The 19,880-nt window shown below is 50.8% G+C and overlaps 1 protein-coding gene across 2 annotated transcripts; it reads left to right on the forward strand.

Moving 5' to 3' along the window:
* Nucleotides 1-6,907: 6,907 nt before the first annotated feature.
* Nucleotides 6,908-19,880, forward strand: BEST1 (bestrophin 1). 2 transcript variants are annotated; one of them, XM_009564632.2, is made up of 10 exons: nt 6,908-7,135; nt 9,452-9,611; nt 10,634-10,728; nt 11,092-11,325; nt 12,237-12,391; nt 13,603-13,680; nt 16,606-16,758; nt 17,213-17,293; nt 17,888-18,039; nt 18,345-19,880. In XM_009564632.2, the coding sequence occupies exons 2-10, from the start codon at nt 9,460-9,462 to the stop codon at nt 19,534-19,536; spliced, it is 2,292 nt and encodes a 763-aa protein (XP_009562927.2). In that variant the 5' UTR covers nt 6,908-7,135; nt 9,452-9,459; the 3' UTR covers nt 19,537-19,880. The 2 variants fall into 2 exon arrangements, with proteins under 2 accessions (XP_009562927.2, XP_053923938.1); XM_054067963.1 differs by lacking the exon at nt 11,092-11,325.

Consider the following 19,880-nt stretch of genomic DNA (forward strand, 5'->3'; position numbering starts at 1 on the left):
TGGTGAGACACAGACCCAGCTCCCACCTCTGGGTTAAAGAGAAGCCAACAGACAACCTTAAAGTCTCAGTGCAGCTGGAAGCTCTAACCCAGCATCCTCGTCTCACAGCATGGAAGAACTTTTCTCTCCCCTATATTATTTCCTGTTTATATTGCATGGAAATCACTGACTGCTGGGTATTGAAATGTCATAAAATCCACTGCAAGTGGATAAAATCCTCCTGCAAGTCTCCCAGCAAGGCACATAATTGTCATGAAGGCCCTGATGTGGTACCCTCCCACTGCCACAGCCATTCTTAGTCACCCTTTCTCACCCCCCATATCTTCCCAATTCTGCTGCCTCTGCTCCTTCACCTGTACACACTCACCTCTGCTCCTCTCACATCCTTCCTGCAGATCCACCTTGCCAAGCTGCTGACCTCCCTGACTCTTCATCTTAACATTTCTCATCTTCCCACTTCCTCCAGGCAAAGAAGTACCTCGCTAGACCTTTTTATGTCTTTTCATGAGCCAGTTCCAGTCGAGTCCCACAGCTCTTTCACAAAGGAAAGCCCCCCCCAGAATACTTCCTCTGGGTTTCTTAGACACAAGGACACACTTGTGGCAACCCATTGGGTCCTGCAGAGGCAATCTTCTGACTCAGCTCTGCATCTCTAGCCTGGACACCTCCTCCGGCACCTGAGGACTCCTGTCATTTCTGAAGCCCTTCCATACTATCCCCTGGTGACCTCCTCTCAGCCCAGGCTACGTGAGGGCAGACACTACTGTGCGTGTACTGTGCATCTTCCTGGCCAAACCAGAGATTCCCATTTAGTGCGATCTGTTTCTGGTGGTCCTATTTACTTCCTGTAGATAGCCAAGCTCTCTACCTCCACACCATAGAATGGTTTGGGTTAGAAAGGACCTTTACAGGTCATCCAGTCCAACCCCCCTGCAGAAGCAGGAACATCTTTAACTCAATCAGCTTGCTCAGATCCCCATCCAACCTGACCTTGAACCAGAGATGGGGCTTCCATTACCTCCCTGGGCAACCTGTGCCAGTGTTTCACCACCCCCAGCATAAAAAATTTCTTCCTTATATCCAGTTTATCATCCTGAGTCTTCATATTCCCTCACAGAGTGCCCACATCTTCCTCTGAATGGGTCATAAACGAAGAGCAGGACTCAAAATCCTGAGTTTGGTTCAAACAAGGTGCAAGATTAACCCACAGAGCAAAAGCAGCTCTCAGCTAGGAGATGCTTCCCAGTCATGGGAGAGAGCTCAAGCATCCTCCAGGTTGTTTTGCCTGCTCATGGATTCAGATCCTTCTAAAAAAAAAAAAAAAAGAGAGAAAAAGCAGACACAGACTGGGAAGGAAAGGAGAAATGGATTATCTTAGAGCTTGGAAAATAGGACTACACCCCTGACCCAGCAGACCCAGCCCGGATGTTATTGCCTTGAAAAAGAGAATGAAAACAAATGGCCTAAACCTCCCAGCTTCATCCACCCACTCCCTCCCCTCCCTCTGTCCCGGCCAGCTGTGCAGCATGTTTGCTCAAAAGCTGGCTGGAAGGGCTTCAGCGAGAGTCCTCTGGGATCTCTGGGTCTGAGATCTCCAATTTCAAAGAGAGGATCCGCCTTGACCACCCAACAAAATATAAGCCTCGTTCCAGGGCAACAGGATGAAAGGAAAAGATTGAAGAAACATGGTGCTCAGATCTTGAGTTTAGCCAAAAGAGCATGGGGCAGCAATGCCGCGTTGCTTGGATGGATGCTGCAAAGAGCAGACACACTGTGTCACTGAGCAGAGAACCTCCAAAGCATTGTTCTTCCTGCTGGTTCCCAGCTGCAAACAGCTGGCAGAGAGCTCAGCAGCATCCTTTGAAGGGTGGGCTCAGCCTGAACTCAGGTGAAGAGACACCAGATGGAAGAGGAGGAAGAGCAGACGGGAAACCCAGAGAGAAAGGAGGACTGTTCCTCAACTTTTTAGGAAAAGCTTCATTTCTGCTGGCTGATTTGGTCGCTGTTTATCCAACCAGAAACTTCTCAGTCCTGCATCCTGCCTGCATCTGCAAGGAGGTGTCAGGCAATCCCTAAAACTGATGTCCAAGACCAACACATTTGTTGCATCCTTTGGAAACTAATCCCCACCACGGTGGCTCAGGCAAGAAAAGGGGGACCTTGCTAAGGATTCTTCCCTCTTTTCATGTCTGAATTATGCAACATCAAAGGGAGAAAGATATCACCCTCCAGGCTCATTGAAGTGGAAATGCACAGGGTGAGGCAGAGACTGGATTTAAAGAGAGAAGCAGAGATTGGAGTTGAAGGGAGATTCAGAGCTTGGCATCGAAACCTCAAAGCAATAGAGGGCAAAGACACATCTAGATGTGCCAGGGAGTGATGGAAAAACAAGGGCTATGAGGAACAGTCAGTCTGTCCATGTATTGAGCTGTTGGGCCAGGATCTGCAGGCATCCTGCAGCTTGGTTTGTAGCATCACGAGGGCCTGCTTATACACACATGCCAGCTCCTCCTCACAGGAGCCGGGTGCTACCAGATGGCTCTTGATTTGCCACAGAGCTGGGAAAAAAAACCCCAACACGCTTGTAAAAAGCAGTAGAGCTCGCAGGGACATGGCTTCTTCCATGAGAACAGCAAGTTAACCTCCCCCATGTGAGAACAGCACATGGTCCACAAGGAAAGAAATCACCATGCTGAACTGAGCGCCATGTGAAGGGCAGACAGTGCCCTTAGCTTGTCCCCAGCTCTCAGGTCCCCTCCAGGATGGTGCAGAATCATAGAATGGTTAGGGTCGGAAGGGACCTTAAAGATCATCCAGTTCCAACCCCCCTTCTATGGGCAGGGACGCCTCCCACTGGATCAGGGGCTCCAAGCCCCATCCAACCTGGCCTTCAACACCTCCAGGGATGGGGCAACCGCCACTGCTCTGGGCAACCTGGGCCAGGGCCTCCCCACCCTCACAGCAAAACATTTCTCACCAAGATCTCCTCTCAATCTCCCCTCTTTCAGCTTAAACAATTCTCCCTCATCCCATCCCTGTCCTACCTGATCAAGAGCCCCTCCCCAGCTTTCCTGGAGCCCCTTTCAGTCCTAGAAATTGCTCTAAGGTCTCCCCATAGCCTTCTCTTCTCCAGGCTGAACAACCCCAACTCTCTCAGCCTGGCCTCCGACAGGAGGTGCTCCAGCCCTCAGATCATCTCTGTGGCCTCCTCTGCACTCGCTCCAACAGATACATGTGCTTCCTGTGCTGAGGACTCCAGAGCTGGACACAGGCCCCAGGTGGATCTCACAGAGCAGAGCAGAGGGGCAGAATCCCCTCCCTCCCTGCTGGTTCCACTGCTTTGGATGCAGCCCAGGACACAGGTGGTTTCTGGTCTGCGAGCGCACGTTTTTGGCTCATGCTGAGCTTCTCATCCACCACGAATTAGAGATGAATCCTGCAAGAAACAAGGAAGAAATCTGGAGGTCTTCAGTAAAAACACTGGTGGTCAGTGCATCCTCTTCAAACACTCATAGCCAGCTCAAACCTCAGCGTAAATCCTGTCTGTGCAAAACAGCACCTCCTTAGGTATTTGCCACTTTGTTTTAATTATTATTGCGTTTCATTTCATCAGATTCCAGGGAAGACTGGCAGATTGAGAGACATCCCAGCTGCCTCTGTTCTGTCTCAGCAGTGAAACTGGAGAAGGGAAAGGGATCTCACCAAGCTTTTTGCCCCACGGCATGGTTCTGAGCAAAGTACTTGTTATTCTGTGGGAGACTGCAAGGAGGGCACTGTGCCTGTCCCAGAGACAGCTGAAGCACAGAGAATGGCCTTTTGGGATTCCCAAAGCAGGTATGCACTTCCCATCCCAGTAACACAGCCTCTGCATGTGTAAAATAGAGAAAATAGAGAGTGATTCCACAGGCTGTGAGACTCGGGGTGGATGTCAGCACCTCCTTGCCTCCGTGCAAAGGAGGCTTTCAGACCCGCATCTTCCTCAAGGCCTGCAAGAATTGAGGCCACAGAAGACATGAAAAGAGATCCGAGCAGTGCTGCTGCGCTGGTAGCCCCCGAGTTATTTATTTTCATGCTAAATTCCACACATATTTCATGCTGTCCCAACAGCAGCTCTGAACCACCCGAGCTGCCAGCTGAGCTGCTCTCAGAGGAGGGCAGCAGAGTCCCCCAGATGCCAGCACATCCCTCCACAAAGAGGGGAACGCTTGAGGTTTTGCTATTTGGTATCTGAACAGCTCTGGAAAATGTGTTATCCAAACCACATCTGTCCACCTGCCACATAGAGGGATGAGGGCTCAGACACTGAGACCCTCAAGAACTGTCTCAGCCTCCCTGACCACTACTTCCCTCTCTCTGGATGCCTGCCCGAAGGGAGGAGGACTCTTTGGTGGACCACCTTGCCTTCAGAGAACGTCCATCCCAGTCATTTACAGAGCTCTTCAGTGTTCTGAGACATTATCCTGATCCTGAATCACTTGGGGTCCCTGTGCCAACCCTTTGATCCCAGCCATAAGAGCCCTTTGGGAGCAGCCACAACCTAGGAGCAAGGTTTCAGGGACCTCACAGCAGGCTCAGCCCCATAACAAAGCAGCTAATGAACACAATAAGGTGCAGCTCTGATGGACAACACCGGTGCGGAGCCTCAGAAAGACCAGGGCATCCCACCTCCAGTCTCAGACACAGGGGCAGCCACACCAGGGTCTGAAACAGCACCCCTGCCTCGTTTTCGCCCAGGGCAAGGCTTCAGATAGAGGACACCATGGTGGTTTGGTCCTGGTGGATGCTTCTCTTCCCTCCTGAGCTTGCAGGTGCTGCTCATGACATTAGGCACAAAGCTATGAGCTCCTTCAGTCAGTATGATGAGTTTGCTGTGGCGGGGCCAGCGGGGCAACCTTGTACTCACGAGCCTCTGGCTGCTGATAAGAGCCTTTATCTAGTTCCACACTTTGAATGTGAGGCTCTCCCAGTGGCCCACCATGTGCTCCTGCTTCTCCTTCCAGGTCTGTATCTCACCCTGCAGAAGCATTGACCTCCCACCTACCCTGAGCAAGTCACCCCTGGTAGCAGGGCTCCAGGGCCAGGAGCTGCAGCACAATCAGGGATGCAGGATGTTCATGTAGGAAGGACCCTGGTAAGATCAAGTGCTCCAGGTCCATCCTTTCTCCTTGCAATTATACCCATTCTACTAACATGGTTACATGACCACTAACTTACTCCCACGAGATGTGTCCATGTCCTTCCACATATCGTGTGATCCAACGCAGAGCAGCTTCTACCCTGACATGAGCAGAAGTCAAGAGATCTCCATGGATTGGGTGCCAGGTAGAAGAAGTGAGAATTATTCCCTCCATTCAATCAAAAAGGAATTGGGACCAGCAATAATCCAACACTCTACAACCCACACCAGAATTAAAACCTCACATGATGGCACTGAGTCCCATGTTTTGAACTTTCATCTTCCCACCGTTGACAGGAATTCCCAGGACTGCACCAGAATTCTCACCTTAGGCAGATGCCAGAGCAGCAGTGAAATACCACCTCCCTCTTTCCTAGGCTCAACACCAAGACAGGAGAAACCTACAGTTTGGACAAATTAATCCATGATGATGATGCTAAACAAGTGTCAAAGACGCAGGCACGTAAACCAGCACAGGAGAAGGTAGGCTGTTACAAGAACTAGCTCTTCTTTTCATTTCAGTGGGGACTTTTCTGCCTGCTAGCTCAAGAGAGCAGTGAAAAAACACAGAGCCTCACTGAGGAGCCTGAATCTCCAGCTGGTCTTCCCTGCAGGGATCAGGTCTCCTCCATAGTGGGTCACAGCTGGACAAATGATGGAGGTCAGGAAGTTCAGAGCTAACTTGGGAAGCTGGGCCCAGGTGGTGAGACACAGCTATGGCTTGGCTTAAGGTTCAGAGGTTCTTCAGGTCACTCAATGTTGTAGCAGCTCGGCCAAAGCTGACTGGAGGAGGTATTGGTGTCTAAAGGGCAGGTGCTATTACCTTGGACAACAGCTTCCCAAAGGAGTGAGCAGTAAGGGGATGGAAAGACATGGAGATCTCATGAAGAACTGTGGGCTATCCAAAGTCCATGCCTGTGGGCACACGGTTGCTGCCCAGGAGCCTTCTGACAGTGAAGGGTGCACATCACAGGAAGATTAATTTGGTAAGAAAGGATCTTGACTCAGAGGCTTGGTGACGGGGAATGTCCTAAAGGTTTGATGGGAGAGATTGCAGGAGGTGGTGGAAGAAGAGGGTGGTCACAATTGTGAGGGACAGCTTGAGAGCAGAAAAAGGACTGAGGACCCTGGAGAGACAGAGGCAAGGAGTTCTCTGGCCTGGTGGAGTCTTGACGATTGTTTCCCAGGGTTGCACGCATGGAAGAGCAGTGACAGCCCCCAACTGCTGCTGGAGAAGCAAGTGGAAAAGAGAGTGAACACATGAAAAGAGTCTTGAGGAGCAACTGATAGAGTGGAAGTTCCCAGCGTCCAAATCACAGCTGGCAGAGACGGGAACTCATTCAGGGTCAGCAGAAACAGTGTGGAGTTAGAGAGGAACATCCTCCAAGAGCCCAGGAGAGCATGGACCAGGTGTTTCACTAACCTAAGGAGCCAGGAGCTTCCCCAGGGAAGAGAGGGCTGCACAATGCCAGAGGTGACACATTTTATAGCCTTTATGGAAAATTCCAGCCCTACTTAATCTCCTGGGGCTCCTGTAAGATTGTGACACAGAGAAAGGAACCAAACAGGAAAGAATTAGAAGAAAAATGCCTCTGCTCTGGCAGCCACCATGGCTGTGCCAGGAGTTTGGAGCAGCAGCTGCAGAGCAGCCAGCCCTGGCTCCCCCTCCTCCGTCCGCCTCTATAAACACGCAGGGCTTACTCAGAAGATTAGAAGGGAACGGGGCAAAAGACAACAGAGTTTCTTTTGTAATGAGGAAGGATTACAGCATCAAGTGACCGGCTGCAGCTCCCAAGCGGGTTTCAGGCTCCTTAGCACACCGTGTCTGTCAGATTCAATCCCCCCATGAGCCAAGGGGGCACGAGGAGGCGGGACGTGGCGTGGGCCACAAAGGACCCAGCAAGGACACGTGCGGGACCAAACCTCCCAGCCTCCAGCACAGCTCAGGAGCCCATGACTGTAAGTAGACAGTCCTCCCAAGAGCGGATAGATTCCTTCAAAGATCTCTCTTCCTGCATCTCCATGACCTCCTCTCACTCTATCTGTCAACTCTACCTGCTTGTTCTTCATCTTTGCTGTCACTGCTTGTGTCTGTTTGCTGTCTCACATGATGGGTAATGCACCTGACGCGGCTTGCTTGTCGTGGGATCTTGGTTGCTGTGGAATCCCGCAGCTCAATTGGTGTTGGTTGACTTCTAGGTGCAGTGGTTAGTCCGGAGGGATGGGGCAGGTGGATGCAGGCAGGAGCTCCATGGGGAGCAGGCTGTGTGAGGCTGGTTCTTCTTCCCCATACCAACCTGGTGTGCCAGTGCTGGTGCCTCCATGAGTCACCTCCCACCATCCACCTCAACCCCAAAGGGTATGTTGAGCATGCCAGCTGCCGAGTGCAGTCCCACACAGGCTGGCAGGTGGGCAGGGAAGTGCCTTCACCATTCAGAGCTGGAGGAAAAAGCACTGGGAAAGGCCCCATATCCCATGCTGGAGCAGAACTACATAGAGGTGGGTGACATCCATTATTTACATGGACAAGAGCTGAAGTTTTCCATGTTTGGTAAAAAGAGCGAATCTGTATTTGAATTACGCAACAGAGTCTCCCTGAGCACTGTCAAGACCCAAAGCACAGAGAAAACAGCCAGCTTTCTGCAACAAATTTTTTTTCCCCAACAAATTTATGGGTATTTTCTTCCATCTCTCATCCGTACAGCCCACACGTGGGCAGCCTCTAGGGCAGCTAAAAAAACCCTGTTCTAAGTCTTGTGCGTTGGCCAGGAAATATGGAAACGGCATGGATGTACACGAGGCTCTACTGAAAGGGGTGTTTGTGCAGCCGGGGAGCCCTCAGCAGGGCAGGGGCCAGCTCTGCTCCTCTAATAAAACTTGTGAGATGGAACTCGGGGAGAGATAGGACAGGGAAACCCAAAGGAGGAGCAGCGCCAAAGCCAGGACAAAGATGCTATTTGGTTGAAGTAGCCAACAAAAGAGAGTTTGCTGGTTTTCTTCACAGCACGAGCTCACTGGGTCCAGAATTGTCCCCGAATAACTGTAGATCTTTCACTGAGATGCTCGAATGAGGAGCATGGACACAAACTTACCTGCCTTCAGCTGCTGCTACAGAGCAGTAAGGTCTGAACTGTCCCTTGAAGCGCTTCTTTGTTTCCATTATTCAGGGAAGAGCCCATAACTATTACCATTAACACCTCTGGTAGACAGCAGCATCTGCGTAACTTCCTTGTAGCATGTTTTGATTTAGAAATACCACAAGTTTTCACACTGGATAATTATTTATGAACCAAGGATCATTGACCAATCTGCTTGGCATGGGTTACACTGGTTTGGGTTTTCTTTTTTACAAATTTAGGTTTACATGAATGTGAGTTTGTTTATTAATTGATGATAAAGAATTACTTATCCAGGGTTAGACTAGAAGTGCAATGGGGATGCTGCATAGTTGGGAAGCATTTCATGAGCCTGAATGCCTTTTTTCATCCAGAGTGATTTATTGTGCAATGTATGGTTGAGGGAGAGGGGAGGTGGAGTTGCTGGAACGTGTGCTCTGTGATCCTGGCCAAACTCCATCCTTCTGTGCTCTAACAAGGAGGGCTGTTCTGACTGCAGGACCGGGACCACCAGAGCCCAGAGATGGCCCTCAGCCCAAATTTAAAGACAGCTTTACTTGTTTGTACAAGTGCTACAACAACTGTCAGGTTTCCCGGGGTGCCTTCATATGGATTAGTACCAAAAAATCTCTTCTTTTTGGGCTTTTTGCTTTCCTTTGGATTCCTTTTTTTTGATAGCAGTATTCCAGGAAAACACTTTCCAACAAGCAGATTTACAGAAACAACATATTTAAAGCAAATACTACAAGAAAAAAACAGCTTTGAAGCTTGTGACCCTAAGAATTAATCTTTAACAACTGCTTTGTGGAATGGAGTGGCACGTTGGCTCCGTCCTGTCTGACCATCAGCCCCACTTGACTGCTCAAACTCTAGAAACCAAGGCTGCACCAGAAAGTATTTTCCCAATTATCGTAACCAGCTCACACACAACTCAGAGAAAGGGAAAAGATGGCAAGTTCATCAAATTAATTGCCTACCATAAACTTCCTGCTGCTTCTCTGTGTCACTGACTTCATCTTACCTGTCTTTGGATCTCCTCTCATTGTTTCTTTCTCTCTTTCTCCCTTCCTTTCATCTTCTTTGCTTTCTGGGACGCCTCTGTCTCCTCCCTCTGCAAACTTGCAGGCAGCTTCATCTGCACGTTTTCTGTCCCCACTAGGATCTGTGATGACAGTGACATACACCAACCGCGTGGCTGACGCCCGCCTAGGCACTTTCTCACAGCTCCTGCTCCAATGGAAAGGAAGTATCTACAAACTCCTCTACTCCGAGTTCCTTATTTTCATCTCTCTCTACTTCACCATCAGTCTTGTCTACAGGTACGCATCCTTACTCGCCGTCACCAACACAGCCCCTCACTCAGCCTGCCCTGGAGCAGGACAACTGAGTAACACAGAACTCGGCACAGGGAGGACATGGAGCTGTTGGAACGAGTGCAGAGGAGGTCACAGAGATGATCCAAGGGCTGGAGCACCTCCTGTCCCAGGCCAGGCTGGGAGAGTTGGGGTTGTTCAGCCTGGCGAAGAGAAGGCTGTGGGGAGACCTTACAGCAGCTTCGAGGACTGAAAAGGGCTCCAGAAAAGCTGGGGAGGGGCTCTGGATCAGGGAGTGCAGGGAGAGGATGAGGAGGAACGGTTTTCAGCCAAAAGAGGAGTGATTGAGATGAGATCTTAGTGAGAAATGTCTTTCTGTGAGGGTTGTGAGGCCCTGGCCCAGGCTGCCCAGGGAAGTCGTTGCTGCCCTATCCCTGGAATTGTTCAAGGCCAGGCTGGATGGAGCCCCTGATCCAGTGGGAGGTGTCCCTGCCCATGGCCGGAGGTTGGAACTGGATGATTTTTAAGGTCCCTTCTAAACCCAAACCATTCAACGATTCTATGACTGGGACAATGATCCTGGTGAAGAGGAGCTGGCCAGCCACTCACCAGCCTCTGTCCACAGAAGGAAAGTAAATGTCCTTCCTCACTGCTCCATTATGGGTTAGAAGCTGATAAATCTCCTTTTTCTGTCCTGGGAAGTAAAACAGCTTCTGTTCCCTGGGACAAAGAGTTGCATTTGATGGCTACCTATGGAATAATAATGAGTAGATCAGTGGAAACCAAAGCTGAACTAGTGCTGGAGATGTCCCACAGTGGGGAGCTGTAGGAAGAGACTTTCCCATGTTACACAACAAGCAATAATTTGGGTACGCTTCTGAGAACCTTAATGATTCTATGATCTTGAGTCCAGCATGGCAAGGGCATGACTACCCGGCCTTGGCTTGCCTTACCAGGCTCCTATCCCAGCACGCCCAACAAGGCACAGGTTCATCTTTAAGGCCAATGCCTCTATTTCTCCCTTTTAGGCTGATCTTGAACGAGAGCCAAAGGCTGATGTTTGAGAAGCTGGCACTCTACTGCAACAGCTATGCTGAGCTCATCCCTGTGTCCTTTGTGCTGGGTAAGGAACTCCGGGAACACACAGGGAGGGGAAAGGGACAGCATTTCTTCTCCTTGGTTTGGTATAGCTCTGCTGGCAGGCAAGAGTTGCCCTCCCTCTGCCTTTGTAAAACTCCTCAAGCAGCATGCATCAGCTGTGACATCTGCCCCCACCGTGCAGCTTGCCTTGGCCAGATGTCCTGGCACCTTCTGGGTTCTTCCAGGAGGGCAGGCACAAAGTAGCACCAAATAAACCGTGAAACCCAAACTCTGACTTTAACGTGGAGACTTGAACTGCCCTCCAGGCGTGGTTGCACCCATCCCTGTATGAGCATTTATACCTCCTACTCCTTTAGGATGGCTAATTTGCTCAGCTCACCTCTAGGTTTCTACGTGGCTCTGGTGGTGTCCCGCTGGTGGGCTCAATACGAGAGCATCCCATGGCCTGACCGCATGATGAACTTGGTCTCCTGCAATGTGGATGGAGAGGACGAGTATGGGCGTCTCCTGCGCCGCACCCTCATGCGCTACAGCAACCTGTGCAGTGTGCTGATCTTACGCTCAGTCAGCACCGCTGTCTACAAGCGCTTCCCCAGCATGGAGCATGTCGTGAGGGCAGGTCAGTACTGGTACTGCCTTCTTTACAGCTCTGTCACCAGGCAGAGAGCAGCACCTTCCTGCTGTGCTTGGGGCAAAGAGCCTTGGAAAGGTCCTTGCAACCTCTGGACTGGAGATCGGATAGTGCTGCAAGGTGCTCAAATGATGTCCGCAGTGGGTACTAAACATCTGCTCACGCCTTCGCTCTGTTCTTCTGAGAGAATCAAATGGTTATGTTTTCCTATTGCATCATGGCTGGAAGGCTTCTTTGAAAGATAAAGGGTCTCTGTCCGCAGGGTGTGGAGATCCAGTTTAGGAATGCAGACATGCTGCAGGACAGCCCCGCTGATCAGATCAGGGTGACCATGGGGCAGTGACTTCACTGTGAGCTGCTTACCCTGCACTGGAAGGGTGCATAGGAAGAGAAGAGCTCTCTGCAGTAAATTTGCAGTGTTTGTCCTCCCTCAGGGTAACAGTTTTCTATTGGACAGGTGGGAATTGGAGCCTCAGAACTTTGACCGTAACTGCTGGGCTCCCAGAATCCTCCCTGAAGATGCTCCCCAAGGCGTTCCCCAGTCTGCCAAAAGGGAAATGTCTGCACCTGCCATAGTCAACTGGGTTGCCTTTGCAACCCAGAGGGAGAAACAGGCAGTTCTAGGACACAAGTTGTCCCATTCTCAACAAATGTCAGAGTCTACCAGGCAATTGCACCCTCGCAGTGCTTCATCTCCCTCCTGACTGTGATCTGATCAGACACGAAATGAGACAAAGCCTGCCTCTCACAATTCTATAACTCAGCCTTTAAAAAGAAGACTTGCTCTCCTTTTACGTGTCTTCCAAAGGCTGTGTGTGTGAGATTTAGATGTTTCCATTTCAGGCCAGATCAACTCCCTCTATGGCCATCCCTCTCTCATCTATTCTTTTTCCATTCAGGCCTCATGACACCAGAAGAGCACAAGAAGTTTGAGAGCTTGAATTCGCCCCACAACAAGTTTTGGATCCCGTGTGTGTGGTTCTCCAATCTGGCTGTGAAGGCAAGAAATGATGGGAGGATCCGGGACAGTGTGCTGCTCCAAGGCATCCTGAATGTGAGTGACAGAGGCAAGAGGCAACTCTTTGAGCTACTCATCCAATCCTCTGGGTGTAACTACAGGGATTTCCAGAGGTCAGGCAAGAAATAGGATCACAGAATGATTTGGGTTAGAATGGACCTTAAACTTCCACCCCCCCCTGCCATGGGCAAACACACCTTCCACTGGATCAGGCTGCTCAAAGCCTCATCCAACCTCATGAGTTGGACAAGTTGCTCAAAGCCCCATCAACCAATAGTATGGTGATGTAGAGCAGTGAGAGAAGCCTGTCCCTGGGGACTTTGGTGGGAAATGCCCCCACTGCCACTCTCTGGCTTATGACAGGACTGAGCTTTTCATGGCCTACTGATATAGTAGCCGTGTCACATATACCAGAGGCGAGGGAAATGAGACACCTTTCTCCAGTGTGGGACTGAGAGTAACCATCTAGGTGTGGTAATGGGAGACACGCGTGCAGCAGGTCCTTCATCAGCTTTCCTCCAGCCTTCACCCACTCCAGAACAGCCACCAACAGTGGCCAGAGGAGGTCTCCAGGATACAGATGGAAAGTCACAAGGAAGCACAAGAAAGCATGCATCTGGAAGAGACCAGGAAAGGTCAAAAGCAACCCCAACAACAAAGGTCCCTGTAGAAAACTTCACTATTGAAAACTCTTACATAGTCCTGGGAAGCAGGCCATGCTCCATGGGCAAGACCTGGCAACAATTCCTGCCCAGCTGCAGAGAAAAAAAGGTCCAGAGCAGCTCATCCTTCCTGGTGTTCATGTGCAGAGAAAGTCACATTGTTCCTGTTGCCTGGAGTGTGTCCAGAGAGAGAGATCTCCCTCTGGGCTATTTATCTAGACTCACTGTGTAGTCAGGAGAGAGAAATGGATGCTTCTGAGACCTTCTTGGCCTAAACTATTGGCTGCTCATTTTGAGAGGAGAAAAACTCTGCTATGAAGTGAGCAAGGAAGGGATCTTGAGCTCAGATGGAGACACCCGGGCAGCAAGAGTTCCTCCAGGGCAAGCCTGAGACCCTGCTGGTGATTTGCTGGGATGAGGCTGGGCACCATGGGAACAGGAGTTCTGGGTGAGCCAGAGGAGGCGTGAGAGGGAGGGAGGGAAAGGGCGGGAGAAAGGAAGAGCAAAGGAGCTGGAGAATCTCAGTGTCCCCGGCAGGGAGATGCAAAGTTTGTGCTGACGTGTCATTCCTTTTCTGCACTGCAGGAGCTCAACACCTTGCGCAGCCAGTGTGGGCGGCTTTACGGGTATGATTGGATCAGCATCCCCCTGGTCTACACTCAGGTGAGAAGGGAACCCCCAATCCTCCTGCCCTGCTGCCTGCCTAGGAACACTGCCCCACGCTGGAGGGGGTACCCCAGTTACACCCACACCTGCCCCACACAGATAATGCTGATGCGAGATACACTCGGACCCCTCATCCCCACCTTCACACATTAACTTTCACCTCCGTAGCTCAGCAGCCCACATACAGCCTGACTTCCATAACTCCAATGCAGCCACCCCTACTGAAACACCCACTCTCCAGGGGTAACTAACCATGACGTGTGCCACACAGCTACATGGAAAACACAGATACACGTGGATCCACACCTTGCGCTGCCTTGCAGGGAGCAGTTTCTTCCTACTCGGCAGAGCTAGGATCTATCTGCTGGGATCTCTCTGCCAGGAAAGGTCCTCCAGCAAGCAGGGCAGCTCTGATGGAGTTGTGCCACATGGGTGAGAGCAAGATGTGTGTGTACTCAGCTGTTTAATAGCTCTCTCTTCACCCTGGAGGTGTTTAAGGCCAGGTTGGGTTGGGCCTTGAGCAGTCTGGTCCAGTGGGAAGTGTCCCTGCCCATGGCGGCAGGGCTGGAATTAGATCATCTTTAAGGTCTTTTCCAACTCAAACCACTCTATGATTCTATGATTGTCTCAATGCAAACCCAGACAGACGCTTCAGCATCAACTTGCTCCTTTTGTTCACCCAATCCAGCTGCTCAGCTAACACTAATGCACTCCACCGTGAAATGGGGACAACTGGCTGAACATGGGCCATCATTGTGCTCAGGCAGCCAAGAAGGCCAATAACATCTTGGCTTGTATCAGAGACGGTGTGGCCAGCGGGACCAGGGAAGTGATTTTGCCCCGGTACTTGACACTGGTGAGGCTGCACCTTGAATACTGTGCTCAGTTTTGGGCCCCTCGCTATAAGAAAGACATTGAGGTCCTGGAGTGCATCCAGAGAAGAGCAATAAAGCTGGTGAAGGGGCTGGAAAAGAGAAGGAACAGCTGAGGGAACTGGAGTTGTTTAGCCTGGAGAAGAGGAGGCTGAGGGGAGACCTCATCGCTCTCTACAACAACCTAAAAGGAGGTTGTAGAGAAGTGGCTGTTGGTCTCTCCTCCCATGTGATAGGTGATAAGACAAGAAGCCTCAAGCTGCATCAGGGGAAGTTTAGATTGGACATTAGGAAAAATTTTTCCACAGAAAGGGTTCTCAAGCACTGGCAGAGGCTGCCCAGGGAGGTGGTGGAGTTACCATCCCTGGAGGTCTTTAGAACACAGGTAGATGAGGTGCTTAGGGATGTGACTTAGTAGCAGGCGGATATCACGTTTGGAGTCAATGATCTCTAAGGTCTTTTCTAACCTAATGATTCTATGATTCCATTCATGCAGTGCTGAAGATTAATGGGGAAGATGTTGGGAAACCCAGTTCCTGCACAGACCAGTGTCCTGCGCACAGGGAGCAACAGCAGTATCATAGTGTGTCTTTGCCCCTCTGCTGTACACACCCCATTTTTCACAGGTGCCCACCCACAAGGCAAAGTCTCTCATTCCAGGCACTCTCCTGCCCATCATGAAACAGCCCTGCACTGCTCATTGCCAGGAATTGTGTGCTTCACTCCAGAGTCTCGTGATGCTGGGTATTGCTTTTGAACGTCCTTGCGTCAAGAAATGATGCAAGAGGCTGCTTTTAATCTGAAAAGGGGAAGTTTCCAGTCCTGTGATTACAGGGAGAAGCACAAAGCTCATCGGAGCCTGAAACCTGGGCAAACCAGCAGGCAAATATAAAAAACATCCAGTGTGAGGAAAGCAGCTTGTCCAGAGCTGGCAGCACTGCCAGGGTTCCCTTCTGTGACTTGGAGGTGGCCTGCCAGCAGTGACTGAGCCATGAGGGACTCGAGGGAGCTTCTAGGACTGGCAAGGACAAGAATGGAAAGAGCTTATAGCACCCCTTTACTTCAGCAGCAGAACAAGCATGCAGCCCTGTGTCCGTTGTTTAAGCTCTTTCCATCCAGGATGCCACGTGCTTTCTTCTGCCACTACCTTCCTATGATGCTCACACAGATGCTGGTGAATGAGAATCTCGACATGAGCCAGCAATGTGTGCTTGCAGCCCAGAAAGCCAACCGTGTTCTGGGCTGCATCCAAAATAGTGTGACCAGCAGAGCAAGGGAGGGGATTCTCCTCCTCTATTCTGCTTTCATGAGGTCTTACCTGGAGTCCCGTGTCCAGTTCTGGAGTCCTCAGCACAGGGAGAACATGGAGCTGTTAGACCAAGTGTAGAGGAGGCCACAAAGGCAATCCAAGGGCTGAAGTTGGGGTTGTTCAGCCTGGAGAAGAGAAGGCTGCGGGGAGACCTTAGAGCAGCTTCCAGGACTGAAAAGGGGTTCTAGGAAACCTGGGGAGGGGTTCTTCATTGGGGAGTGCAGGGATAGGACAGAGGGGAAAGGTTTTAAGCTGAAAGAGATTGAGATGAGATATTAAGAAGAAATGTTTTGCTGTGAGGGTGGGGAGGCCCAGAGCAGTGGTGGCTGCCCCATCCCTGGGGGTGTTCAAGGCCAGGTTGGATGGGGCTTGGAACAACACAATCCAGTGGGAGGTGTCCTTGCCCATGGCAGGGGATTGGAACTGGATGGGCTTTAAGGTCCCTTCCAACCCCCACGATACTGATTCTATGTCATCCCAGGGACAGTGTGGAATGAGCTCCAGTATATGTAACATCTGAAGGGCAAAGGGTGTATTTAAAGCGTCGTGCAGTAGAAATGCATCTTCCTGCAAAAAGTAGGGGAGAAGCCTGTCATAACTGAATCCAAGGCTTTCAGCAGGCTACAGAGCCAGCAGCTTTGCTGCTCTTTGGAGCTTTGTGGAGTGGAACTGAAGAGAAATGCTGGGAAAGCAAGCTGGGAACTCAAGCTTCTCTGCTGTGTCCCCTGGCATTTTTCCCAGGTGGTGACCGTGGCTGTTTACAGCTTCTTCCTGGCTTGTCTGATTGGGCGGCAGTTCCTGGATCCAGAAAAAGCATACCCTGGCCATGAACTAGATCTTTTTGTGCCTGTCTTTACGTTTCTGCAGTTCTTCTTCTACGCTGGCTGGTTAAAGGTAAGTCCAAGAAAACGTGCCTGGAGCTGGAATCTGACCCAGCTGAGGGTTTTTCCCAGTGTGTGCTCACCAGGGACCCAGTTGTGATCTTTGGCCTGAGGGCATCATGCCAGGCACTGGCAGACAAAAAGACAACAGCGGCCAAGTGTGCTGCCAAGACCTCCATTTCTGAGTGTTTCACTCTGGAGATCAACTCTACCTTTCCTAAGCTATGGTCCTGACTAGTCTGGGGACAAAGAGAGGCAGCTATGTGAGCAAGGGGCAGTTACCTGTGTGTGCCAATGACTCCTAGCCACTGGCAAAGCCCGTATTGACTCATCTCTTTTTTTGGAGGAACACCATTGCTCCAAATTCAAGGGACATCACACTTGACTCTGCCCTGCAGGCCTTCCCCCTGCAAGGAAAGGGGCAAGTATGACCACGATGACCTCTACTACGTGCTTTCCACATGCAGGTGGCTGAACAACTCATCAACCCTTTTGGGGAGGATGATGACGACTTTGAGACCAACTGGCTCATTGACAGGAACCTGCAGGTAAGGTGAAGGCAGGAGCCCCCAGATAAGCCTGACCTGCAGAGGAATGCTGAGGCAGGACTGCACCTGAAGATTTAGCAAGCCCCATTGGTCCAGTCATGAAGTTCACCTGCAACCCCTCTGCTGGTCACCTCCCATGACTGCAATGGAGCAGAGAAGCAAACCCCATTACCCTTGTGCTTTCCTGAGGTCCTGGGGATATTCCTGAGGATTATTTCACATCCACACTGCCTTTTGATGACCCATTATTCCCGCTTCTCCGTAGCTTTTTCCACCCTGTATCTGTATCTAAACCCATCCCCATTGCTTTCTTCCATGCATTTCTTCTCCACCTTCAGCCTTTCCTCACACTGAGCCCTTCTGTCCTACCAAGCATCTTGTTCTCCTGTCTGCTTCAGCATCACTTTCCTTCCAATTAGCCAAAACTCTCTGCGTAAGAGGCAACCCAAGTGACAGGAAACCACAGAGCAAACCCAGTCACTTGTCTTGCTTCTGTGTGACGCTGCTACTCCCTGCCCTGCGTTCCTTTATCCATCAATAACAGGCACACATAACACTGCTCACCCCGTACGACGTTTTGGCTCTCCCCTGCAGGTCTCCCTTATGGCAGTGGATGAGATGCATCAGGATTTACCCATTTTGGAGAAGGACCTGTACTGGAATGAGCCTGATCCCCAGCCACCCTACACTGCAGCCACTGCCGAGTACAAGCGCCCATCGTTCCTTGGCTCAACTTTTGATATTAGGTGAGGGCAACCACAGGGTACCAGAAAAGGCTGTTTACACCTTGGATTCGGTCTTGTGCAAGGTGTTACACTTGAGGAGTAAGAGCAAGCAGCAACACCCTTCTCCAGAGTCTGAAATCTTGCTTTAAAGGTACTTTTAGGCTCGAAGACAAAAGCCAACATCCTCCACTGAAAAGGATACCTCTGACTTCTTACTCTCCCCTGAGCACCCCTATTGTGGAGGGTCTAGCATTTCTAAAGGCAATATAGGAAGAGGAACCACCTCTTTTAGGGACTGTGTAATAGCCCATTTTGCCTTTCCCCAGTATGCAGAAAGAAGAGATGGAGTTCCAGCCTCTGGAGCAAATTAAAGAGAATGAGGAAGCAAACCACTCCACACCATTACTGGGACACCTGAGCCGCCTCCTTGGTGTCCAGTCCCCAAGCTTCTCCAGGTCCTCTTCCCGGATGAACCTGCTGCGCAGGCGAGGAGACCCCACATCCCCCTTCTCCCACTATACCTACCAAGATGTGGGCAAGCCTGGAAGCCCTTGCAGCATCAATCAGCCAAGGAGAGACTCCAGCTTACAGGAACAGTGGGACAGTGAAGACAGAAAACTAAGGGAGTTTGATGCCTTCATGTCAACCCCATTTTATGAGAGACCAGGCTTCTACAGTGCCCCACAGACACCAATCAGTTCTATCCCCATGATTTTCCCTTCTAGACGCCAAGGCCGCAAGAAGCCTCCTGCACTCTCCAGCATTGCTGCATGCTCGACCTCTCTTAGGGATGTCATTGTCAACTCCTCACCTTCCAGAGCCAGCGATACATACAAAAGCCAGAGTTCCCTTGGCTCAGGGGCGAAGGAAACATTTATTTGGCCAACAGATCGGAGCAAAGGTCCTGACTCACAGGTTGTAACAGCAGAAGAAAAGAGTAACAGTAAAAGCAGAGAAGCTGCCACCACAGGAAGTCCAGGAGCTCAGTCCACAGCATCAGACAGCCCTAAATTCCCCTTCTTTGCAGAGTCCCCAGAGCAGGAGAAGCAGGGTAGCTTCAAGAGTCTGAAAAGCTTGAAAGCTTCTCACCCACCCTGGCTAACCCTGGAGAACACAGCATCAGCCACTGCCAATTCTGAGCAATCAAGCACCTTCCACACCCCCAGTAACAAAACCCCTGGAGGCAGCACCTCCTTCTGCTTCTCATTCACTCCCGTGACATCTCCAGTGCTGCAGAGATCCCACATGGGGAACATGGGCCCCGATGCTTGCAGCCCAAGTTTAGAAGATACAGCCAGTGCTCCAGATCAGCATTCAGCAGAGGTTTCCAGGACCACAAGAGATCCTGGAAATGGAAGCACTAACACTCTCTCTACAAAAGAGCCAAGGCGAGCAGAGAGTCCATCCCCCAATGACTCTGGCATCTCTTTAGCTGAAGGTGACTATGTGGGGGTGATGGAGGTGATCATAGAGACCAGTGAAAGCACATGTGAAGAGCAGATAGACCAGTACAGCTAGAAAAGACCAAGATGCACAGAGAGTTCTGGTGAGATACCTGCCACATTAGTGATATTGCAGTGTCTTTATGCCATGTCACGCTGGCACTTGCCCAGATTGAAGAGCAGTGCAGCCGAAGCACCTCCTGGAACATGCAGCCAGAGCCCAGACTAGGCTGAAGCCAGCACTGGCTACACACCACTACCAGCCTCAGGTAGAGCAGCAGGCACAACTTCACTGTCACAGCAATAACTAAACAAAAACCCCTCTATATCTGCAGCAAGAGAACAAACAAAACTGAGTGCGAGGTATTGCAGATTCTCGACAGCAGCTCAGCAGACACCAGCCTGAAGAACCTGGCAGGC

The sequence above is a fragment of the Cuculus canorus genome, chromosome 5 (genome assembly GCF_017976375.1).
Source record: "Cuculus canorus isolate bCucCan1 chromosome 5, bCucCan1.pri, whole genome shotgun sequence".
NCBI lineage: Eukaryota > Metazoa > Chordata > Aves > Cuculiformes > Cuculidae > Cuculus > Cuculus canorus.

What these genes read in the sequence shown, in the direction of transcription:
- BEST1 (XM_009564632.2), top strand. Translation starts at nt 9,460, where the DNA reads ATGACAGTGACATACACCAACCGCGTGGCTGACGCCCGCCTAGGCACT. An exon ending in GGAGCATGTCGTGAGGGCAG is followed by an intron (nt 11,326 to 12,236) that starts GTCAGTACTGGT and finishes TTTTCCATTCAG; the next exon opens with GCCTCATGACACCAGAAGAG. An exon ending in TCCCCCTGGTCTACACTCAG is followed by an intron (nt 13,681 to 16,605) that starts GTGAGAAGGGAA and finishes CATTTTTCCCAG; the next exon opens with GTGGTGACCGTGGCTGTTTA.